Below are 24746 nucleotides of genomic sequence, written 5' to 3'. Positions count from 1 at the left end.
TGGCTCAGGTTTTTGAGGCTGGTTCAGGTTTTTGGGGCTGATTTAGGTTTTTGGGGTTGTTCAGATTTTGAGGTTGGTTCAGCCTTTGTGGCTGGTTGAAGCTTAGGAGGCTAATTCAGATTTTAGGACTGATTCAAGTTTTTTGGGCTAATTCAGGTTTTAGGGGCTGATTCAGGGTTTGGAGCTGATTCAGTGTTTGGGGTTTGTTCTGATTTTGGGGCTGGCTCAGGTTTTTAGGGCTGGTTCAGGTTTTGTCACCGTCTCAGGTTTTTGGGACTGGCTCAGTTTTTGTCACTGGCTCAGATTTTTAGGGCTGGTTCAGGTTTTGTCACTGGCTCAGGTTTTGTCACCGGCTCAGATTTTCGTGACCACCTCATTTTCAAAACCACCTCACCCTCCCAACCTCCACCTCCCTCCTCTCACGTTGTTTCCCCACTTTTTATTTGCCCCCGCAGCTGCTGCGAACTGCGCCCGGGCTGAATTCCTGAAAATCCAGCCCTGGACATCCCCGAGCTCCCCAAACACGGGGCCACTGTCATTAGCTTTATTAGAGCTCGCTGTGGCCACTCTTGCCGGCGTCCTGGAATCCTCAGCCGTGATGCGGCTGCCCGGGGCTCATCGGGCAGGAATCCGCGGCTATTCACCGGGGAGGATGAAAGGTGTCACCCGGGCGGTAATGAGCGAATCCCGGCGGCCCCGAACAGCTTCAAAGTGCAGCAGCATTTGGGTAATTCCCTCTCCCACCCCTGCCCGCGTCACCATGGAACCTGATTAATCCCGCGGCTCATTAACTCCTCGGCGGAGCGGCCCCGTGTCATTATCCGCATTTTTACAGCCGGGGAAACGGGGGCACCGCGAGCTTCGGTGATTTCCTGCCGACCACAGGCTGACTCACCTCGGGGTGCAGCGATTCGGGGAGGGGGAGGACACCCCGAGCTGCTCCGGTTCCTCCTCCTGGATCCCAGCATCCCGAATCTGAGTCTGGCAGGGATGAAGGGGGTGAAACACAGAGGGAAAAGCAGATTTTTGTCCCCAAAATGTGCTCGGGACGGAGGTTGGGGTGTGGCACGGCAGAGCCGGGTGGGTTGGGATGAGCATCCTGCGGGGACAGGTGGCAATGCCACCATCGCTGTCCCCAGCCCGGCACCCACCTGGGCTCTGTCCTGGTGTCCCAGCCTGGGTCACCTCCCAGGTCCCCTCTGTGTCCCCAGCCAGCCGGAGCTGTCCCAGAGCCACTGGGATACTCGGGAATTCTTTCCTCTGCAGAGCCACCGGAATTCCCGAGGAGTTCTGTGCTCAGGTGCAGCGCAGGGCCAGAGCTGATCCCATCTCGATCCCATCCCAATTCCATTCCTGATCCCATCCCTGATCCCATCCTGATCCTATTCCCGATCCCATTCCAATCCCAAACCCAATCCCATCCTGATCCCATCCCTGATCCCATTCCCAATCCCATTCCCGATCCCATCCCTGATCCCATCCCCGATCCCATTCCAATCCCAAACCCAATCCCATCCTGATCCCATTCCCGATCCCATTCCCGATCCCATCCCTGATCCCATTCCTGATCCCATCCCTGATCCCATTCCCGATCCCATCCCCGATCCTATTCCCGATCCCATCCTGATCCATCCCTGATCCCAACCCTGACCCCATCCCGATTCCCCACGGATTTGGGATTCCATTTCCATTTTTAATCCACATTTTAAATCAAATTTTTAATTAAATGTTTTTTAGCCAGTGGAGTTTTCCATCCTTCCCTCACCCCAAGAGCTGCTCCTGGGGCTCCTTGTCCCCCCTGCCCCACTCTTGTCCCTTACCCTGTCCCCAAATCCAGCGGGACAGTGGCAAGGTCCCCACGGGCTCTCCCCCACCCCCACCCTGCCAGTGCCACCTTGTCCCCGCGGTGCCACCTGTGTCCCTCGGGGGCAGAGCGAAGGGAGCAGGGCATGACGCAAAGGTGTCACCTCCAGGGGGATGGGGACAGCCTCGGGAGCTGCCCGAGCCCGCAGGAGTGGCTCTGATTAATTGTTAGAGCAGCTGGAAAACAACGAGAGCTGGCAAAGGCCGGGCTGGGGCAGGGGACAGTGTGGGGACAGTGCGGGGACACTGCTGGGGCAGGGGACAGTGTGGGGAAACAGCTGGGAGTTGTGCCAGGCTGGGGCAGGGGACAGTGCGGGGACACTGCTGGGGCAGGGGACAGTGTGGGGAAACAGCTGGGAGCTGTGCCAGGCTGGGGCAGGGGACAGTGCGGGGACACTGCTGGGGCAGGGGACAGTGTGGGGACACTGCTGGGGCAGGGGACAGTGTGGGGACACTGCTGAAAGCCGTGCCAGGCTGGGGCAGGGGACAGTGCGGGGACACTGCTGGGGCAGGGGACAGTGCAGGGACACCACTGGAAGCTGTGCCAGACAGGGGTAGGGGACAGTGGGGGACACTGCTGGGACAGGGGACAGTGCAGGGACACTGATGCGGCAGGGGACAGTGTGGGGACACCACTGGGAGCTGTGCCAGGCTGGGACAGGGGACAGTATGGGGACACTGCTGGGAGTTGGGTCAGGCTGGGGCAGAGGACAGTGCGGTGACACTGCCTGGACCTGTGCCAGGCTGGGGCAGGGGACAGTGCAGGGACACCAATGGGAGCTGCCAGGCTGGGGCAGAGGACAGCAAGGGGACACCGCTGGGGCAGGGGACAGTGAGGGGACACTGCTGGGAGCTGTGCCAGGCTGGCCCGGAGGGAGGACAGCCCTGTGGCTTTGTTGTCCCTTGCTGTCCCATCTCCTCTGTGACCCCATGGAGGGACAGGGCCAGGCACTGCAGGGCTGGGTGTCCCCTTTGGGGACAGAGCAGTCACCTCAGACCCTGCCCCAAGGAAACCAGCGGCCACCATGCTCTTGGGGACAGCCAGGACATTGCCACCAGTGCCACCCACTCTGCAGTGCTCAGTGCCATGCCCATTGTCCATCCCCGGTGCCACCTCCAGTGTCCATCTCCTGTATTCAACCCCGTTGTCCGTCCCCAATGTCTGTCCCCCATGTCCATCCCAGCTGTCCACCCCCAGTGTCACCCTTTGTGTCCACCCCCCATGTCCATTCCCAGTGCCACCTCCAGTGTCCATCTCCTGTGTCATCCCCATTGTCCATCCCTAGTGTCCAACCCCAGTGTCCACACACATTTTCCATACACGTTGTCAATACCCACCATCCATCCCCACTGTCTATCCAAAATGCCACCCCAGTGTCCATCCCCAGGGTCCCCCCGTGTCCATTCCCATTTTCCATCCCACCTGTCCACCCTGAGTGTCCACCCCCACTGTCTATCCCCACTGTCCATCTGAAGTGTCCATCCCCAGTCTTATCCCCAGTCCCATCCCCAGGTCCATCCCTATTGTCCATGCCCACTCTTCATCCTTAGTGTCAATTTGAAGTGTCCATCCCCAGTACCATTCCCAGTGTCCATCCCCATTTCCCATCCCTATTTCCATCCCTCTTTCCATCCCATTTTCATCCCCATTTTCCATCCCTATTTCCATCCCCACTCCCATCCCCCAGTGTCCACCCCCGTTGTCCATCCCTATTTTCTATCCCCAGTGCCATCCTAAGCATCTGTCCCCAGTGTCCATCACCAGTGCCACTCCCTGTGTCCATCCCTATTGTCCACTCTTCATCCTGAGTGTCCATTTGAAGTGTCCATCCCCATTCTCCATTCCCATTTTCCATCCCTCTTTCCATCCCATTTTCATTCCCATTTTCCATCCCTATTTCTATCCCCACTGCCATCCCCCAGTGTCCATTCCCAGTGTCCATCCCCATTTTCCATCCCTATTTTCATCCCCATTCTCCATCCCCACTGCCATCCCCCAGTGTCCATTCCTATTTCCATCCCCATTTTCCACCCCATTGTCCATCCCCGTTGTCCATCCCCAATCCCATCCCCCAGTGTCCATTCCTATTTCCATCCCTATTTTCCATCCCATTTTCCACCCCATTGTCCATCCCCACTCCCCTCCCCCAGTGTCCACACTCCGGCCGTGCCACCCTGCCTCATTCCGTGCCAGGCCCAGCCCCGAGGGCTTCAAAGCCACCTGGCCGAGCTGGCGCTGTCCCTGGCCGGTGACAGTCCTGTCCCCTCCCCTCCCCGCCCCGTCACAGCCCCGTCACGGCCCCGGGGCCCCCCAAATCACAGACGCGGCTCCGCACGTGCCCGGCCCGGCCCGGCCGGAGCGGGAGGCGGGAAGGGTTAACCGGGCAGCCGCGGAGGAACTGGAGCAGCCCATGGCCCCGGGGCCGGGGTTTGGCCCGGCGGGACAGCGGCAGAGCCGGCTCGGGCACTCCGCAGCGGCCGGAAGGGCCGAGCGGGGCCGCGGGGCAGAGCCGGGCCGGGCCGGGCCGGGCCGGGCTGGGATGGGAAGGGCTGGGCATGGGAGAGGGGACATGGAACAGAGTGGGGACAGGGGACCGAGTGGGGACAAGGAACAGAGTGGGGACAGGGCACCGAGTGGGGACAGGGGACAGAGTGGGGACAGGTGACCGAGTGGGGACATGGTACCGAGTGGGGACAAGGGACAGAGTGAGGACATGGAACAGAGTGGGGACATGGCACCGAGTGGGGACAGGCGACAGAGTGGGGACATGGCATGGCGGGGGGCATGGCATGGAGAGGGAGCACAGCACCGAGTGGGGACACAGCATGGAAAGGGGGCATGGCATAGGGTGGGGACATGGGACAGAGTGGGGACAGGTGACCGAGTGGGGACATGGGACAGAGTGGGGACATGGGACAGAGTGGGAATATGGCACGGGGGTGTGAGGATGGCATGGAGAAGAGGGCATGTCACCGAGTAGGGACATAGCGTGGAGAGGGGACATGGCACCGAGCCAGGACATGGAAAGTGGGGACATAGCACGGGGCTGGGCATGGCATGGAGAGGGGACATGGCACCAAGAGGGGACACAGCATGGACAGAGGACATGGCACCGAGTGGGGGCACATGGCATGGAAAGGCAGGCACGGCACAGAGAGGGGACACAGAAAGAAAAGGGGGTCACAGCACCAGGAGGGGTGACAGCTCAGTTTGGGGGTCACAGCCTAGGGCAGGGGTCCCTGTCCTTGTGTGCCCCTGTCCCCATGTTCATGGATGTCCCAAGTCCCTGTGCTCCCATGTCCCTATATCGATGGATGTCCCATGTCCCTGTGCCCCCACATCCCTGTCACCTGTGTCGCTGTGTCCCCATGTTCATGGATGTCCTGTGTCCCCATGTCCCTGTGTTCATGGATGTCCCATGTCCCCGTGTCCCTGTGTTCATGGTGTCCATGTCCCTGTGCTACCATGTCCCTGTGTTCATGGATGTCCGTGTCCCTGTGCCCCCGTGTCTCTGTCACCTGTGTCCCTGTGTCCCTATGTTCATGGATGTCCCATGTCCCTGTGTCCCTGTGTTCATGGTGTCCATGTCTCCCGTGTGACCTCAGGGGACACAGGCAGGGACAGTGTCCCTGGCAGGGCCTTCCCACGGGGCTGAGACCCCTGGTGTCACCCCAACACTGCTGTCCTGGCTCCTCCATCCGTTCCTGTGTCCCTGTTCCCAACAGTTCCATCCCCTGCCATGTCCCTGTCCCAACTCCTCCATCCATTCCTGTGTCCCTGTCACATCTCCTGCCTGTGCTGCCACGTCCCTGTCCCAGTTCCTCCGTGCCCTGCCAGTGTGCTTGTCCCCAACAGTTCCATCCACTGTCCCAGCTCCTCCATCCACCGCCATTGTCCCTGTCCCCAATGGTTCCAGCCACTGCCATGTGTCCCTGTCCCAGCTCCTCCATCCGTTCCCATGTCCTTGTCCCATCCCCTGTCCCTGCTGCCATGTCGCTGTCCCCAACACTTCCATCCATTGCCATATCCCTGTCCCAACTCCTCCATCTGCTGCCGTGTCACTGTCCCCAACACTTCCATCCACCACTGTGGCCTTGTCCCAACTCCTCCATCCATCCTGTCCCATCTCCTTCCCCTGCTGTCACATCCCTGTGCCAACTCCTCCATGCCCTGCCAGTGTCCTTGTCCCAACTCCTCCATCCCCTGCCATGTCCCTGTCCCCAACACTTCCATCCACTGCCATGGGCCTGTCCAAACTCCTCCATCTGCTGCCATATCATTGTCCCCAACAATTCCACCACTTCCATCTCCCTATTCCAACTCCTCCATCCATCCTGTCCCAACTCCTCCATCCATCCTCTCCCAACTCCTCCATCCATCCTGTCCCAACCCCTCCATCCCTGCCATGTCCCTGTCCCATCCGAGCATAGCCCTGTCCCTGTCCCTGTCCCTGCCACACACCACGTCCCTGCACAGTGACCCGTGGGCTCGGTGGGTGCCATTGTCCCCACAGTGCCACCACATTGCGGTGCCCGCCGGCCGAGGGGCAGGTCCGGAGGAGGGATCTGCTGCCTTTAAACCCCTGTCCAACCACACCTTTAAGCCCTTCGAGTCCTGCTGCAAGCCCAGAATCCTCTCGGGATCCGTGGGGCCGAGCGACACCTCCAACCACCGGTGGCTTTGTCCCACTGTCCCCACTCAGCACCCACAGCGGGGTGGTGTCATTCCCCATCCCTTCTCAGCGTGTCCCCCTGGTGTCCCCTAGTGTCCCACGGTGTCCCACCGGGGTCCGGCAGGCCTGGCGCTCCCTAATTAGGGGGTAGGCGCGGAGCAGGGCGGCAGCCACGCACAGCTCGGAGCCACTCACTCATCCCACAGGAATCCTCCCCACGGGGAGGAGCGGCCCCGGCCCAGCGCCTAAAAGGGCCCCGCACGGGCCGGCTGCCCTCGGAGCCTCGCAGCCTTCCTGCCTCCTCCTCCTCCTCCTCCTCCTCCTCCTCCGCGGCCGCAGCGCCATGGCAGGGCACGGCGCCAGCCTGCTCCTGCTGCTCGGGATCCTGCCAGGTAGGATCCCGGGATCGCGGCTGCCTCGGGATCGCGGCTGCCTCGGGATCGCGGCTCTCCCGGGATACCGGAGATGCTCCGAGCGCCGGCAGGAGCCTGGGGACAGCCCGGGGTCACCCACCTGCGGCCACCGCCGGGTGCTGCCCGTGCTGGACAGCGCAGGTGGCATCGATGTGTCCCTGTGTCATTGGGGCTGCCAGGTGGCATCGATGTGTCGCTGGGGCTGCAAATCGGGGCAGGTGGCATCGATGTGTCCCTGTGTCGCTGGGGCTGTCAGGCGGGGCAGGTGGCATCGGTGTGTCCCTGTGTCGCCAGGCGGTGACAGCCCCGAGGGGACAGCGACCAAGCCGGGACATCCTCGCGGGCGACCGATGTGGGAGATGTGACCAGCGGGGGGGTACAGGTGTGGGGTCGGGGATGTCAGGTGTGGGGTCGGGAGGTGTCAGGACATGGGTTTGGGGTGCGACAGATCCCTGCTCCCCGTGGCTGGGGGGCTGCAGGTGTGGGGTCAAGGCTGATGTTGTGGGGTCAGGGGTGTCAGGGCACAGGTTTGGGGTGCGATGGGTCCCTGTGCCCTGTCCCTGCTCCCCGCGAGTGGGGTGCTGCAGGTGTGGGGTCAGGAGGTGTCAGAGCACAAGTTTGGGGTTCGATAGATCCCTGCTCCCCATAGCTGGGGGGTTGCAGTTGTGGGGTCACGGGGTGATGCAGTTGTGGGGTCAGTGAGGCTGCCAGGTGTATTGGGGCACAGATTTGGGGTGTGATGGGTTCCTGCTCCCTGCAGGTGTGGGGTCAGTGAGGCTGCCAGGTGTATTGGGGCACAGATTTGGGGTGTGATGGGTTCCTGCTGCAGTTGTGGGGTCAGTGAGGCTGCCAGGTGTATTGGGGCACAGGTTTGGGGTGTGATAGGTTCCTGCTCCCTGCAGGTGTGGGGTTCAAGGTGTGTCAGGACACAGGTTTGGGGTGCGATGGGTCCGTGCTGCAGGTGTGGGGTCGGGGAGAGCTGCCAGGTGTTTTGGGGCACAGATTTGGGGTGCCACACATCCCTGCGCCCCATAAGTGGGAAACTGTAGGTGTGAGGTTAAAAGTGTGTCAGGGCACAGGTTTGGGGTGCGTGAGATCCCTGTGCCCCACAGTTTGAGTTCTGCCAGTCATAGGGTCAGGGTGTGTCAGGGCACAGGTTTGGGGTGCGATGGGTCCCTACACCCCACAGTTTGAGTTCTGCCAGGTGTGGGGTCAGGGTGTGTCAGGGTACAGGTTCGATGGGTCCCTACACCCCACAGTTTGAGTTCTGCTAGTTTTGGGGTCAGGGTGTGTCAGGGCACAGATTTGGGGTGCCATGGGTCCCTACGCCCCACAGCTTGGGTTCTGCCAGTTGTGGGGTTCAGGGTGTGTCAGGGCACAGGTTCGATGAGTCCCTGCTCCCCATAGTTTGGGTTCTGCCAGATGTGCGGTCAGGGGGTGCTGCCTGGGTGTGTCAGGACACAGCTTTGGGGTGTGTTGGGTCTCCGTGTCCCATCCCTGCTCTCCACAGATGTGGGGTCAGGAGCTGCAGGTCTGGGGTCAGGCGGTGTCAGGGCACAGGTTTGGGGTCCCTGTGCCCCCTCCCTGTTCTGTATGGGTCAGGGGGTACAGGTGTGGGGTCAGGAGGTGTCAGGGCACAGGTTTGGGGTCCCTGTGCCCCATCCCTGCTCTGTGTGGGTCAGGGGGTACAGCTGTGGGGTCAGGAGGTGTCAGGGCACAGCTTTGGGGTCCCTGTGCCCCTTCCCTGCTCCGTGTGAATGTGGGGTCAGGTCACACAGGTTTGGGGTGCGATGGGTCCCTCTGGGTCAGGGGACACAGCTGTGGGGTCAGGGGGTGACAAGGCACTGGTTTGGGGTCCCTATGCCCCATCCCTGCTCCGTGTGGGGTCAGGGGCTGCAGGGACCCACACAGGTTTGGGGTGTGATGGGTCCCTGTCCCCTGTGGGTCAGGGGACACAGCTGTGGGGTCAGGAGGTGTCAGGGCACAGGTTTGGGGTCCCTGAGCACTGTCTCTGCTCCCTGTGGGTGGGGGGCTGCAGCTGTGGGGTCAGGAGGTGTCGGGGCACAGGTTTGGGGTGTGATGGGTCCCTGTCCCCTGTGGGTCAGGGGACACCGGTGTGGGGTCAGGAGGTGTCGGGGCACAGGTTTGGGGTCCCTATCCCCCGTGGATGTGGGGCGGGGGGTGCCGGCAGTGCCATCAGGGTCCTCCAAGTGCCATTCCGGCGGTGACAATGCCCTTCTGTCCCCAGCTCTCCTGGTGGCCGTCAGGATCAACGGCAACGGCCGGGAGGTTCTGTACCTGGCCAAGGGCGACTCGGTCAAGCTGGGCTGTCCCTATGTCCTGGAGCCCGAGGACAACGGTCCGCAGGGAGTGGGCATCGAGTGGATCCAGATCCAGCCCGAGAGACCCGGCCCCGAGAACGTGGTGAGGGGCTCGGGCACGGCCAGACCGGGCTGGGTGGGTGGGATGGAGCTCAGGTGGGCGGGCAGGGACAGGCAGGGGACAGGTGGGACAGGTGGGGACAAGCAGGACAGGGAAGGGACAGGAAGGACAGGTGGGACAGGGAAGGGACAGGCAGGACAGGGAATGTCTAGAAGGACAGGGAAGGACGGGCAGAGTCTGGAAGTGCTGGGCAGGGAAAGGACAGGCAGGGGACAGGGAAAGGATGGGAAGGGACAGGGAAGGTCTGGAAGGGCAGGGAAACACCAGGCAGGACAGACAGGGCTGGACTGGGATGGACTGGGATGGATTGGGATGGACTGGGATCGGATGGAGCCCAGCTGAGCAGGCAGGACAGACAGGGCAGGAAAGGTCTGGAAGGACAGACAAGGACCTGGTAGGATAAGCGAGGTTTGGAAGGACCAAACAAAGCTCATCGGGACAAGAAGGGACAGGCAGGACAGGGAAGGTCTGGAAGGGCAGGGAAACACCAGGCAGGGCAGGCAGGGCTGGGCTGGGATGGAGCCCAGCTGAGCAGGCAGGACAGGCAGGGACAGGCTGGGGACAGGCTGGGGACAGGGAGGGACAGACTGGGAACAGGCAGGGACAGGTTGGGGACAGGCAGGGACAGGCAGGGAAGGACAGGCAGGACAGGGAAGGTCCAGCAGCGTCGGGGAGTGCCAGTCTGGGAAGGAGCAGGCAGGACTGGAAAGGTCTGGCAGGGACAGGCAGAACAGGCAGGATAGGGAAGGTCTGGAAGGGCAGGGAAGGACAGGCAGGGCAGGAAAAGACCAGGCACAGTCTGGAAGTGCTGGGCAGGGAAACACCAGGCAGGACAGACAGGGCTGGGCTGGGATGGACTGGGATCGGATGGAGCCCAGCTGAGCAGGCAGGGACAGGCAGGGGACAGGCAGGACAGGAAGGACAGGAAGGACAGGAAAGGTCTGGAAGGGCAGGGAAGGAGCAGACAGGACAAGCAGGGCTGGGCTGGGCTGGGGTGAAGCCCAGCTGAGCAGGCAGGGACAGGCTGGGATGGGATGGGATGGGATGGGATGGGATAGGATGGGATGGGATGGGATGGGATGGGATGGGATGGGATGGGATGGGATGGGATGGGATGGGATAGGATGGGATGGGATGGAGCCCAGCTGAGCAGGCAGGACAGGGAAGGTCCAGCAGCGTCAGGGAGTGCCAGTCTGGGAATGAGCAGGCATGACTGGAAAGGTCTGGCAGGGCAGGGAAGGAGCAGGCTGGGACAGGCAGGACAGGGAGGACAGGCAGGGATGGAATGGGATGGGATGGGATGGGATGGGATGGGATGGGATGGGATGGGATGGGATGGATGGGATGGGATGAATGGGATGGACCTCAGCTGAGCAGGCAGGGACAGGCAGGGACAAGCAGGAACAGGTAGGGCAATCAGGGCTGGGTTGGGCTGAAGCCCGGTTGAGCAGTCAGGGACAGGCTGGGGACAGGCAGGACAGGGAAGGTCCAGCAGCGTCTGGGAGTGCCAGTCTGGGAATGAGCAGGCAGGACTGGAAAGGTCTGGAAAGGCAGGCAAGGAGCAGGCAGGGCTGGAAGGGAGCAGGCAGGACAGGCAGAGCCTGGTAGGACAGGATGGACAGGGAAGGGCTGGAATTGCAGGGAAGGATCAGGCAGGACAGGAAGGGACAGGCAGGTAAAATCAGGGACAGGCAGGGACAGAAAGGGACAAGGAGGACAGGAAAGGACAGGCAGGTAGGATCAGGGACAGGTAGGGACAGGAAGGGACAAGGAGGGCAGGGAAGCACCAGGTGCACACAGGGAGGGAAGGACACACAGGGACAGGCAGGAAAGCAGCAGGGACAGGAAGGGACAGGAAGGGGCAGACAGGTGCTGGCAGGGACAGAGAGGGACAGGCAGGGACACAGAGGGACAGACAGGTGCTGGCAGGTGAAGTCAGGGACAGGCAGGGACAGCAAAGCCCCGTGGCTGAGCCTCCCCAGCCCTGCTAGCTCTGCCCAAACCCGAAACCAAAACTAACTCAATTGAACCCAAACCAAACCACAAACCCAACATGAAACAACTCTGAAATACCACTAACCATAACCCTAAACAAACCTCAATCAAACCCAAAACCTAACCCAAATTAACACCAACTAAACCCTAACCTAACCCTAATCTAACCTAACAGCAACAAAAAATAACAATAAGCGAACCATAACCAAACTCTAATACAACCCTAAATATAACTGATTCTAAACTAGCCCTAACCCCAAAATTCAACCCAACCCTAACCTAACCCTGACCAAACCCAACCCTAAACCAACCCTAACCCAAACTAATCCCAGCCCCAGTCCTAATCCCAGCTCCAACCCTAATCTAAACCTAATCCAAACCCCAAAACTAAACGTAACTCACCCAGACCAATCCCGACCCTAAACCAACCCTACCTCTGACCCCAACCCCAGTCCTAACCCCAGCCCCAACCCTAATCTAACCCTAACTGCAACCCTAAACCAACCCTAACTAACCTAACCCTGACCAAACCCAGCCCTAAACCCATCCTAACCCCAACCAACACTAACCCCAACCCCAATCCTAACTTTAACCCTAACCACAACCTAACCAAAACCCTAAACCTAACCCTAACTAACCCAGACCAAACCCGACCCTAAACCCATCCTAACCCCAACTAACCCTAACCCCAATCCTAACTTCAACCCTAACCTCAACCTAACCCAGACCCTAAACCTAACCCTTACTAACCCTGACCAAACCCGACCCTAAACCCATCCTAACCCCAACTAACCCTAACCCCAACCCCAGACCTAATCCCAGCCCAAACCCTAACCTAAACTCCAAACCTAACCCTAACTAACCCAGACCCTAAACCCGACCTTAAACCCACCCTAAACCCAACTAACCCTAACCCCAACCCCAATCCCAATTCCAGTCCCAACCCTAACCCTAACCTAAACCTAACTAACCCAGACCAAACCCAACCCTAAACCAACCCTAACCCCAACTAACCCTAAACCTAACCCCAATCCTGACTTTAACCCTAACCTCAACCTCACCCAAACCCTAAATCTAAACCAAACTAACCCTGACCAGACCTGACCCTAAACCAACCCTAACCCCAACTAACCCTAAACCCAACCCCAATCCTGACTTTAACCCTAATGCTAACCTAAACCTCACCCAAACCCTAAATCTAAACCTAACTAACCCAGACCAAACCTGACCCTAAACCAACCCTAACCCCAATCCCAATCCTAACTTTAACCCCAACCCTAACCCAAACCCCAAACGTGACCCTAACTAACCCTGACCAGACATGATCCTAAACCCACCCTAACCCCAACTAAGCCTAAACCCAACCCCAATCCCAATTCCAGTCCCAACCCCAACCCTAACCTAAACCTAACTAACCCTGACCAAACCCAGCCCTAAACCCACCCTAACCCCAACCCCGACCCCAACTTCACCCCTAACCCAACCCCAAACCAACCCCAAACCCCCCTAACCATGTCCCCCGGCGCTGTCCCCTCGTGTCCCCAGTTCCTGTCCTACCACGACCACCACGTGAACTACGGCAGCGGCTCGGGGCTGCAGGACCGCGTGGCGTTCGTGCAGACTGACCCTGGCCAGCGCGACGCGTCCATCCGCCTGGCTGACCTGCAGGAGAGCGACACGGGGACATACCAGTGCCGCGTCAAGAAGAACACGGTGGCCGTGCACGAGGTCATTGTCACCGTGCAAGGTGAGCCGAGACCCCCGCCGTGTCGCCTGGCTGTCCCCATGTCCCTCTGTCCCCTCCCCGCGCCGCGCTCACGGAGGTGGGGATGGTTCGTGGCGGTGGCGCTCCCTCTCCTGGTGGCATCGAAGGTGTCATCTGGCGCCTCTCATGTCCCTTCCTAGGTGGCCCGCGGTGGCCCTAGCAGTGTCCCCTGTCCCCTCCCCGCCCGGCGCCCTCGCACGCGCAGGTGGCGCTCGCCCTCCCTCTCCTGGTGGCACTGACAGTGTCACCTGGCTCCTCTCAAGTCCCTTCCTGGGTGGCCCCCGGTGGCCCCGGCAGTGTGCCCTGTCCCCACTCACAAGTCCCCTTCCTGGTTGGGCCCCGGTGGCACTGCCGGTGTCCCCCCAAGTGGCAGTGTCCCCTGTCCCCCTCTCATGTGGCCCCCGGTGGCCCTGGCAGTGTCCCCTGCTCCCTCTCAAGTCCCCTTCCTGGCTGGCCCCTGGTGGCCCTGGCAGTGTCCCCTGTCCCCTCCCTGTCCCGCACCGCTCGCGCTCACGGAGGTGGCGCTGGCTCGTGGCGGTGGCGCTCCCTCTCCTGGTGGCACTGACGGGGTCACCTGGCTCCTTTCAAGTCCCTTCCTAGGTGGCCCCCGGTAGCACTGACAGCGTCCCTTGTTCCCCTCTCATGTGGCCCCTGGTGGCCCTGACAATGTCGCCAGTCCCAAGTCCCCTTCCCGAGTGCTCCCCGGTGGCGCTGACAGTGTCCCCTGAAGTGACTCTGGCAGTGTCACCTGTCTCCCTCCCGTGTCCCCTTCCTGGCTGGCCCCTGGTGGCCCTGACAATGTCCCCTGTCCCCCATGCAGGTGGCCCTGACAGTGTCCCGTGTTCCTCCCCCGCAGGTGACTCCTGTCCCTTCCCACCCCCAGGTGTCCCCTCTCCCGGGTGGCCCTGGTGACCCTCATGGTGTCCCCGCGAGTGGCTCTGACAGTGTCCCCTGTGTCCCCTGGTGGTCCTGGCAGTGTCACCTGGCTCTCTCCCAAGTCCCCTTCCTGGGTGGCCTCTGGTGGCCCTGACAGTGTCCCCTGTCCCTGTCCCCCGGTTTCCCTGTCCGTCGTCCCTGTCTTTGTCCCCTGTCCCTGTCCCCGGTGTCCCTGATGGTGTCCCTGTCCCCTGTCGCTGTCCCTGACACTGTCACTGTCCCAGCAGAGAAGCCGGCCGCCCCGCAGTGCTGTCCCTGTCCCTGTCCCTGTCCCCGGTGTCCCTGATGGTGTCCCTGTCCCCTGTCCCTATCCCTGTCCCCTGACACTGTCACTGTCCCAGCAGAGAAGCCGGCCGCCCCGCAGTGCTGTCCCTGTCCCTATGCCTGTCCCTGTCCCCTATCTCTGTCCCTGTCCCCGGTGTCCCTGATGGTGTCCCTGTCCCCTGTCGCTGTCCCTGACACTGTCACTGTCCCAGCAGAGAAGCCGGCCGCGCCGCAGTGCTGGAGCGAGGGGGAGCTGATCGAGGGCGGCTCGGTGCTGCTGCGCTGCTTCAGCCGCGGCGGAGCTGCGCCGCTCAGCTACCAGTGGGCCAAGCTGGCCGAGGGCTACGGGGGGGGCAGGCTGCCTTCGGGGACCCTGCAAGGTGGGTGACACCCCGGGGGGATTGGGGGCATTTGGGGGAATTTGGGGGGGAAGGAGGTGTCCCTGTCTTTAGGGACCCTGCGAGGTGGGTGAGAGACCTCTGGGAAGAGATTTGGGGGGGCAGGAGGGGGTTTGGGGGAGTTCGAGACTCTCCCTGCCCTCGGGGACCCTGCAAGGTGCGTGAGACCCCCGGGAGGGGATTTGGGGGTGTCAGGAGGGGATTTCGGGAGGTCAGGAGGGGATTTGGGGAGGCTCGGGGTGTCCCTGCCCTGCAAGGTGCGTCAGGGACCTCCCAGGGGGGATTTTGGGGGGATTTGGGGGTTCGGGATGTCCCCGAGGTGGGTGATGGATCCCCTGGGGGCTTGAGGGGATTCAGGGGGTCCCTGCCCCTCGAGATGGCTTCTGAACCCCCCGGGGGGCTTGGGGGCTTCAGAGAGGGGATTTGGGGGGTTCGGGATGGGATTTGGGGGCTCAGGAGGGGATTTTGGGGTGTTCCCACCCTTGGGCACCTTCCAAGGAGGTGTTGTGGCTATGGGGGGCTCGGGGGGGGGCTGTGTGCTCCATGTCTGTGCGTGTTCATGTGTGCCCATGTGTGTCCATGTGTGTCCATGTGTGTCCGTGTGCTCCATGTCCATGTGTGTCCATGTGTGTCTGTGTGCTCCACGTCTGTGTGTGTTCATGTGTGTCCATGTGTGTCCGTGTGCTCCATGTCCATGTGTGTCCATGTGTCCCCACTATCCCATGTTCACGTGTTCCCACATCCATGTCCCCCCACGTTCATGGATGTCCCATGTCTGCGTGTTCCCACATCCATGTGCTCCCACATCCATGTGTCCCTGTCCATGTGCTCCCATGTCCCCACGTGTCCATGCCCACGTGCTCCTGTGTGTTCATGTGTTCCCACATCCATGTTCTCCCGTGTCCATGGATGTCCTATGTCCTTGTGTTCTCACATCCGTGTGCCCCATGTCCCTGTGCATCCCTGTCACCCGTGTCCCTGTCACTCGTGTCCTTGTGTGCTCATGTCTGCGTGTGTCCACGTCCATGTTCTCCCGTGTTCATGGATGTCCCACGTCTGCGTGTTCCCACATCCGTGTGCTCTCTGTGCACGCATGTCCCTGTGCATCCCTGTCACCCGTGTCCCTGTGTGTCCCTGTGACTTGTGTCCCTGTCACCCGTGTCCATGTGCTCCCATGTCCCTGTGTGTCCCTGTCTGTGGCTGCCCGTGTCCCTGTGCTCCCACATCCATGATCTCCCGTGTTCATGGATGTCCCATGTCCGTGTGCTTCAGTGTCCCTGTGTGTCCACATCCGTGTGCTCCCGTGTCCCTGTCACCCGTGTCCCTGTGCTCCCGTGTCCCTGTCACCGTGTCCCTGTGCTCCTGTGTCCCTGTCACCCGTGTCCCTGTGCTCCCGTGTCCCTGTCACCATGTCTGTGTGCTCCTGTGTCCCTGTCACCCGTGTCTGTGTGCTCCCATGTCATGCACTTCCATGTCTGACTGTTCCCTCATCCGTGTGCTCCCGTGTCCATGTGTGTCCATGTCCTACATGTTCATGTGTTTCCATGTCTGCGTGTTCCCACGTCCACGTGTCCCATGTCCCCGTGCTCCTGCACCTGTGTGTGTCTGTGTCCCTGTCACCCGTGCCCCTGTCACCCGTGTCCCTGTCACCCGTGTCCATGTGCTCCCGTGTCCCTGTGTGTCCCTGTCTGTGGCTGCCCGTGTCCCTGTGCTCCCACATCCATGATCTCCCGTGTTCATGGATGTCCCATGTCCGTGTGTGTCCACATCCATGTGTGTCCATGTCCCTGTCACCCGTGTCCCTGTGCTCCCGTGTCACCGCGTGTCCCTGTCCCCATGTGTCCATGTCCCTGTATGTCCTTGTCCATGTGTCAGCGTGTCCCTGTGTCCATGTCTGTCCCCGTGTTCCTGTGTCTATGTCACTTTGTGTCCATGTCCCTGTGTCCCCATGTGTCCCTGTGTGTCCCTGTCCCTGTGTCCGTCTACCCCTGTCCCCATGTGTCCATGTCCCTGTGTGTCCCTGTGTGTCCCTGTCCCCGTGTCCACATGTCCCTCTTTGTCACTGTCCCAGTGTGTCCCCATGGGTTCCTGTGTCTTGTGTGTCTATGTCCCTGTGTGTCCCTGTCCCTGTGTCCATGTGACCCTGTGTCCCCATGTGTCCCTGTGCTCTGAGGTCCCTGTGTGTCACTGTCACAGTGTGTCTCTGTGTCCCTGTGTGTCATTGTCCCTATGTGTCCCAGTGTGTCCCTGTGTCGCTGTGTCCCTGTGTGTCCCTGTGTCCCTATGTCCCACTGTGTCCCAGTGTCGCTGTGTCCCCACACACCTGTCCGAGGGTCCCAGGCGCCCCGAGGTGACAGTGCCACCTGTCCCCCGCAGGCCGAGCTCCGGGTGACCTCCTGATCCGCAGTCTGACCAGAGCCCACGCTGGCACCTACCAGTGCCGAGTGACCAACCGCGTGGGCTACTCGGTGTGCCAGCTGAACCTGAGCCCCGGGCCCCGTGAGTGACACTGGGGACATTGGGGACACTGGGGACACTGGGGGGTGTGCCAGCTGAACCTCAGCCCCGGGCCCCGTGAGTGACACTGGGGACACTGGGGACACTGGGGACATTGGGGACATTGGGGATACATGGGGTGTGCCAGCTCATCCTGAGCCCCGGGCCCCGTGAGTGACATTGCAGGGGCACCAGGCTGGCTCTGGGTGACACCAGAGGTGTCCCGGGTGCTGGGATGCCCCGGGGGTGGCACTGGCGATGGCTCTGGGTGGCACCAGGGCTGGCTCTGGGCACAAGAGTGGCACTGGGGGTGGCTCTGTGTGACACCAGAATGTCTCTGGGTTCCAGGGTGGCACCAGGGCTGACTCTGGGTGGCACCATGGGTGTCCCAGGTGCCGGGGTGCCCTGGGGGTGGCACTGAGGACGGCTCGGGGTGGCACTGGGGGTGTCTCTGGATGTCAGGGTGGCACTGGGGGTGGCTCTGGGTGTCAGGGTGGCACCAGGGCAGGGTCTGGGTGTCCCCAGGGTGTCTCTAGGTGTCAGAGTGGCACCAGGGCTGGCTCTGGGTGTCCCCGGGGTGTCTCTGGGTGTCAGGGTGGCACCAGGGCTGGCTCTGGGTGGCACTGGGGGTGTCTGTGGGTGTCAGGGTGGCACTGGGGGTGTCTCTGGGTGTCAGGGTGGCACCAGGGTGTCTCTGGGTGTCCCCGGGGTGTCTGTGGGTTGCAGGGTGGCACCAGGGCTGGCTCTGGCTGTCCCCAGGGTGCCCCTAAGCGGCACCGCGGCTGGCTCTGGGGCTGTCCCCGGAGCCACCCGCAGTGCCATCCCCTCCCGGCGGTGACAGGGTGTGTCCCGGCGGCAGGCGGGCGCCAGGCTGGCATCATCGTGGGCTCCATCCTGGGCTCGCTGCTGCTGCTCAGCCTGCTGGGGCTGCTCATCTGGGCTCTGATCGCTCGCTACCAGCGCAAGGAGTGCCAGCGCGCCTGCAGCGACTGCAGGTGGGCACGGGGGACACCGCGGGGTGGCACTGGGTGGCACTGGGTGGCACTGGGCTGAACTGGGCTGTACCGGGCTGTACTGGGCTGTACCGGGCTGAACTGGGCTGTACTGGGTCCTACGGGGCACCAGTGAGTGACACTGGGCACTGATCACCCGCTACCAGTGCCAAGACTGCCAGCGCAGCTGCAGGTGGGCACCGGGTGACACCGGGGGGTGGCACTGGGTGACACCGGGCTGTACTGGGCTGTACTGGTCACCAGTGAGTGTCACTGGGCACTGGTCACTTGCTACCAGTGCAAGGAGTGCCAGCGTGTCTGCAGCAACTGCAGGTGGGCACCGCGGTGGCACTGGGTGACACTGGGTGGCACTGGGCTGGACCGGGCTCTACTGGGCTGTACTGGGCACCAATGAGTGTCACTGGGCACCGCTGGGCACTGATGGTCACCACTGGGCTCCAAAGGGCACCAGTCAGGGCCACTGCTGGGGGCAAATGGGCAGCCAGAGGCTCCACTGGGCACCCCTGGGTGCAGTGGTCACCGCTGGGCACAACTGGGCACTGTGGGGACAAACGGGCACCCGTGGGTGACACTGGACACCACTGGGCACTGCCAGGGCCACTGTGGTCACCTCTGGGTGCCACCAGGCACTGCTGGGGACTAATGGGTAGTGGTGGGTGGCACTGGGTGACAGAGAGACACTGATGGGTGCCACCAGGCACAGGTGGGTGGCACAGGGCACTGATGGTGACCATGGGGTGCCAATGGGTGGCACCAGGTACAGGTGAGTCCCAGAGGGACACCGAGGGGTGCCAATGGTGTCACCAGGCACGGGTGGGTGGCACTGGGCACTGAGGGACACCAAGGGGTGCCAATGAGTGCCACCAGCCCCAGGTGGCTGCCAGAGGTCACCAAGCCCTGCCACCGAGCACTGACAAAACCCGCGGGGTGCCCCGAGTGCCACCGGGTGCCACCGGGTGCCACCGCGCCCCCAGCCGCCCCCCCAGCCGCCCTGACCGGCTGTCCCCGGGGTGTCCCCGGGTGTCGCTGTGCCCGCAGGAGCAGCACGGGTGGCACCATGCCCCGGCCGTGCACCGCCTGCGCTCACCACTCGTACTCCCCGCACGGCATCAGCTACATGCAGTGCCAGCACGGCGACAGCGACGAGCGCGCGGCTGCGCTGCTCTGCAACGAGGGCATGCGCCACCAGGTCACCTGTCCCGCGCTGTGACACCGCGGCGCCACCCCCCGGGCACGGCGACAACCGGGGACAGCGAGCGGCCGCCCGCACGACTGACGGCAGGAGAGGCTCCCGACCCCCGAAACCCCATAAAAATCCCTCGAAATCCCATAAAAATCCTACAAAATCCCGCAAAACCCCACAAAATCGCCAGCCCGGACCCTCCCCGCCACCCCCGGTCCGCTGTCACCTCGTTTTGTCACCTCGTTTTGCTTTATTTTGGGGTTTGGCCCCCGTTTTTTACGCCTCCCCCTCCCCTCCCAGTTCCCAATTCCCCCCATTCGCGATTTCCCCCAAATTCCCAGTTCCCAATTCCCCCAAATTCCCAGTTCCCCCACTATTCCCAGAGCCCTTCCCGACCCCTCGCCCTGTCCCGCCGCGGTATTTATTTGTCACTCGCTGTCACCGCGAGCTCGGCCCCAAAAAAAGGCTCCACCCCCGGTGCCACCCCCGCGCCCCCACATTTCGGAATTGGGGTTTTTTTTGGGTTTTTTGGGGCGCCGAGGCGCCGCTGGCACCGGGAATTGCGGTTTGGAACGAAGCCAAAAGGAAAAGAAACACAAAACCACAAAAGGGAAAAAAAAAAAAAGAAAGAAAAGAAAAGAAAAGGAAGAAAAGAAAAGAAATGGAATAAAATTGAGCGAATTGAGAGCGGGAGTGTCGTGATGTGGGGGGACAGAGGGGACAGGGATGGGGACAGAGGGACAAAGGGGACCGGAGGAGCCACACGGGAGGGGACAAGCATGGGGACAAGGGGGACAAAGGAGGGGACAGATGGGACAAGGATGGGGAGAGAGGAGAGGGACAGAGGACAGGGATGGGGACGGAGGGGACAGGAGCGGGACGGGAACAGGGATGGGGACAGGAGGGGACAGGGATGGGGACAGGACAGGACGGGGATGGGGACAGGGGGGACAATCGGAGCAGGACACTCCAGGTAAAGGATGCCCGGCGTGTCCCCAGAGGTGACCCCCGTGTCCCCAGCCGCTGCGGCTGGAGGTGGCCGCTGTCCCCTCCCGTGGTGACATGGGGCTGAGGGGACACGGGGCTGGATGGGGGACACGGGACTTGTCCTTGTCCCCTCCTGTCCCTGTCACTTCGTGTCCCCTCCCGTCACTGTCTCTGTCCCCTCCGGTCCCTGTCCCGCCGCTGGAACCCGGCGGGGGGCGGGGCCAGGAAGGGGGCGTGGCCATGCTGGATGACGTAATCCCCGCCCCGCCGGCAGGGCCCGTAACGGCCGCCAGGGGGCGCTCGCGGCGGTTGCCAGGCAACCAAAAATGGCGGGGCAGGTGGGGGGGCGGCGGGAAATGGGGAAAAATGTGGGGAAAAAGTGAGAAAAAAGGGGGTGGAAATAGGGGAAGAAAGGGGAAGGGAAGGGAGGAAAGGGGGTGCGAAATGGGGGGAAGAGGGGGAGGGCAGAGGGACAAAGGGGGGCAGCAGGACAGGGGGGTCCCGGGAGTTCTGGGGGTCGCAGGGGTCCCGGGGGGTCGCGGCTCTCAGCCCCCCGCTCCCCTCCCCAGTACGAGGATGCGTTCAGCCCGCCCCGCATGCAGTGCTGGACAGTGCCTCGGCCCCCCCCGCAGGTACCCCAAACCCCCCGGGACCCCCAAATCCTCCCGCAGGGACCCCAAACCCCCTCGGGACCCCCAAACCCCCCCGGGACCGGGCCTGCCTTTGATCCCCCTAAAGCCCCCCGACCTCTGGCCCTGAGATCCCCCGGGACCCCCCTGGCTCTCACCGGGACTGCCAGACCCCCCCAAAGTGGCCTGGACCCCAGGACCCCCCAAAGCCCATCGCGGGCCCCCACTGACCCCTGGGACCCCCAAAACCCATCGGAGGACCCCCAGATTCTCTCTGTGGGCATTCAGGACCCCCAAACCCCTGCCTGGACCCCTCCAAGACTCCCCAAACCCCATGCCAGACCCCCTGACCCCCTGGGACCCCCAAACCCTATTGCAGGACCCTCCCGGGGCTACCAGGAACCTCCAGCCCAGTTCTGACCCCCCTGGGACCCCCAAACCCCCTTGTGTGGGCATCCAGGACCCCCAAACCCCTGCCTGGACCCCTAAACCCCTCCCAGAACCCCCACTGACCCCCTGGGACCCCCAAACCCCATCCCAGACTCCCCCTCACCCCCCAAACCCCATTGCAGGACCCCAAACCCCCTCCCTGGGCATCCAGGACCCCCAAACCCCTGCCTGGACCCCTCCAAGACACCCCAAACCCCACCCAGGACCCCCACTGATCCCTCAAATCCCAACTCTTGACTCCTACTGACCCCCTGGGACCCCAAAATCCCTGCCTGGACCCCTCCAAGAGCCCCCAAACCCCATCCCAGACTCCCTGACCCCCAAACCCCACCCAGGACCCCCACTGATCTCTCCACCCCATCCCAGACCCCTGGGACCCCCAAACCCCATCCTGAAACCCCCAATCCCTACCCAGGACCCCCACTGACCCCCCACCCCACCCCAGACCCCCACTGACCCCCAAACCCCACCCTGGACCCCCACTGACCCCCAAACCCCACCCAGGACCCCCACTGACCCCCCTGCCCCCCCAGCTCCCCACCCCGCGCCCCCCCACCCTGTTCATCACCAACGACCGAGGTCACCTCCTGCCCCACGTGCCGCGATCCAAGGTGAGCCCCGCGGGGTTTGGGGACACTGGGGACAGCTCCGCCTCCGGGGGGACAGTGCCACCCCCCGCCGTGTCCCTGCTCTGTCCCCAGGTGTCACCGTGGGGCACGTTTCTGGGGACATGGGACATGCCACGGCACATCCCCCCGCCCTGGCTGGACCTGAGCTCGAGGTCACCTGGAGCTGCCAGCCGAGTGATCCAGGGACAGCCACGGGCCCTGGTGACAGCCTGTAATGGGACCAGGATCCGTGTCACCGGCAAGGTGACATTGGGGACACCAGGGACATCATGGGATACACTGGGGTACACAGGGGATACACATAGGATACACACGGGATACACAGAGGATACACACAGGACAGCCCAGGGCCCTGCTGACAGCCTGTAATGGGACCAGGATCCGTGTCACCGGCAAGGTGACACATTGGGGACATCGGGGACATCCATGGGATATATGGGATACACACAGGATACACACAGGACAGCCTCGGGCTCTGCTGCAGGCTGCAACAGGACCAGGATCCGTGTCACCGGCAAGGTGACACTGGGGACAGCGGGGACATCCATGGGATACACCAGGGGACACATGGGATACATTGGGATACACACAGAATACACACAGGATACACACAGGATACACAAAGGATACACACAGAGCCAGCCTAGGGCTCTGCTGACAGCCTGCAACGGGACCAGGATCCATGTCACCAGCAAGGTGACATTAGGGACACCAGGGACATCCATGGGATACATGGAATACACATAGGATACACCTGGGATACACACAGGATACATACAGGACAGCCTCAGGCTCTGCTGAGGGCCTGCAATCCAGGTAACCAGGATCCGTGTCACCGGCAACGTGACATTGGGGACACATGGGATACACACAGGATACACCCAGGATACACACAGGATACACCTGAGATACACACAGGACAGCCGCAGGCCCTGCTGACAGCCTGCAACGGGACCAGGATCCGTGTCACTGGCAAGGTGACACTGGGGACATCAGGGACACATGGGATACACTGTGATAAACCTAGGATACACACAGGATACACATGGGATACACACAGGACAGCCGCGGGCTCTGCTGAGGGCTTGCAATGGAACACAGATCTGTGTCACCAGCAAGGTGACACTGGGGACATCCATGGGATACACTGGGATACACACAGTATATACACAGGATACACACAGGATACACCCAGGACTGCCCCACGCCCTGCTCCACACCTGCAAAGGCTCACGGATCTGTGTCACCAGCAAGGTGACCTTGGGGACATCCATGGGACACACATGGGATACATTGGGGGACACATGTGATACACACAGAATACACGGGGGATACACACGGGGACTGCCCCAGGCCCTGCAAGGGAACATGGATCCGTGTCACCAGCAAGGTGACATTGGGGAAACAATGGGATATCCATGGGATACATGAGATTAACCAGGGGACACGTGATACCCTGGGATACACACAGGATACACATGGGATACACATAGGATACACCCAGGGACACACTGGGCCCTGCTCTGAGCCTGAAACAGAACACGGACCTCTGTCACTGGCAAGGTGACACCAGGGACATCCATGGTACACAAGGGATACACACAGGATACACCAGGGACACCCAGGGGACACCCAGGGACACACCCAGGGCTCAGGGAGGGGCGGCAGGGGGAGGTGTGACACAGAACCCCCGGGAGAGGGGACAGGGATGGGGATATGGGGACAAAGGGACATGGGATGGGGACAGACGGGTGTGGGGGATGTGGGGGTAAAGGGGGGACATGGGGATATGGGGGGACACAGGAAATGGGGATGGGGGACATGGGGACATGGGGATGAGGGGGGGATGGAGGATGGGGATATGGATAAAAGGATACGGATGGGGATATTAGGATGGGGAGAGGGATAAGGGGGACACGGGGATGGGGGGACTGGGGGATAAGGGGGACACAGGGAAATGGGGATGGGGGCTAAGGGGGACATGGGGATGAGGGGGTTAGGGATGGGGAATGGGAGGGATATGGGAATAAGGGGGACAGGGATAAGGAACATGGAGCAATATGGGATGGGGACAGCACTGAGGGACAGAGGGATGGGGGGACATGGGGATGAGGGACAGAGATGGGAGATATGAGGATAAAGGGGGACATGGGGACATGGAAATGGGGGATGTGGGGCTAAGGGGACCATGGGGGACCCTTCCATGGGGTCCCTGCACCCCCCAGCCCCCCATTTCCCCCCTCACCCCCTTCCCCCCACCCTGCTCCCCACAGTTCCAGCAGCCTTGGGACACAGAACCTTCCGGAAAGAGCCCTGGGGGTCTCACCGGGGGCTCCACCCAGCCTGAGCCCCCAAACCCCGAGGACAGCGCGGGGCAGGAACCCCAAAATGCCCCCAGCTCTGGGGACACCCCCAGCTCCTGAGCCCTGAGGTGGCCTTGCTGTCCCTGTCCCCTCCCTGGGGACACAACCCCCCAAATCCCACCTTTCCCACCCCCCTGGGGGGGCTGAGCCCCCCAAAAATGGGGAATAAAGGCTGGGAAATGCAGGATATTTTTGGAATGAGCTCAGATCCTTCAGGATTCAGGATTTGGAGCTGTTCCCTCCTCTT

The 24746-nt window shown here is 61.9% G+C and overlaps 1 protein-coding gene and 1 long non-coding RNA gene across 3 annotated transcripts; both read left to right on the top strand.

Moving 5' to 3' along the window:
* The first annotated feature begins 8117 nt into the window (after window positions 1-8117).
* Window positions 8118-19490, top strand: LOC146421041 (V-set and immunoglobulin domain-containing protein 8-like). The gene is made up of 7 exons (XM_085047778.1): window positions 8118-8160; window positions 9141-9373; window positions 12932-13133; window positions 14567-14731; window positions 17126-17248; window positions 18105-18240; window positions 19297-19490. Exons 1-7 carry the CDS (start codon window positions 8118-8120, stop codon window positions 19466-19468), a joined length of 1074 nt encoding a protein of 357 aa, XP_084903904.1. The 3' UTR covers window positions 19469-19490.
* A 1513-nt stretch (window positions 19491-21003) lies between these two features.
* LOC146421040 (uncharacterized) lies at window positions 21004-24686 on the top strand. 2 transcript variants are annotated; one of them, XR_014848855.1, is made up of 3 exons: window positions 21004-21060; window positions 22209-22379; window positions 24410-24686. It is a non-coding gene; the product is annotated as an uncharacterized LOC146421040 (long non-coding RNA). The 2 variants fall into 2 exon arrangements; XR_014848854.1 differs by lacking the exon at window positions 21004-21060 and adding an exon at window positions 22032-22118.
* Window positions 24687-24746: the final 60 nt, after the last annotated feature.

Source organism: Lichenostomus cassidix, unplaced genomic scaffold (assembly GCF_008360975.1).
Source record: "Lichenostomus cassidix isolate B80296 unplaced genomic scaffold, HeHo_3.0 HiC_scaffold_851, whole genome shotgun sequence".
Classification (NCBI taxonomy): Eukaryota; Metazoa; Chordata; class Aves; order Passeriformes; family Meliphagidae; genus Lichenostomus; species Lichenostomus cassidix.
Note: the sequence above shows the minus strand (reverse complement) of the source record. Positions and strands in the feature narration are given on the sequence as shown.

What these genes read in the sequence shown, in the direction of transcription:
- LOC146421041 (XM_085047778.1), top strand. Translation starts at nt 8,118, where the DNA reads ATGGGTCCCTACACCCCACAGTTTGAGTTCTGCCAGGTGTGGG. An exon ending in TGAGTTCTGCCAGGTGTGGG is followed by an intron (nt 8,161 to 9,140) that starts GTCAGGGTGTGT and finishes GGGTGCCGGCAG; the next exon opens with TGCCATCAGGGTCCTCCAAG. An exon ending in GGTCATTGTCACCGTGCAAG is followed by an intron (nt 13,134 to 14,566) that starts GTGAGCCGAGAC and finishes CTGTCCCAGCAG; the next exon opens with AGAAGCCGGCCGCGCCGCAG.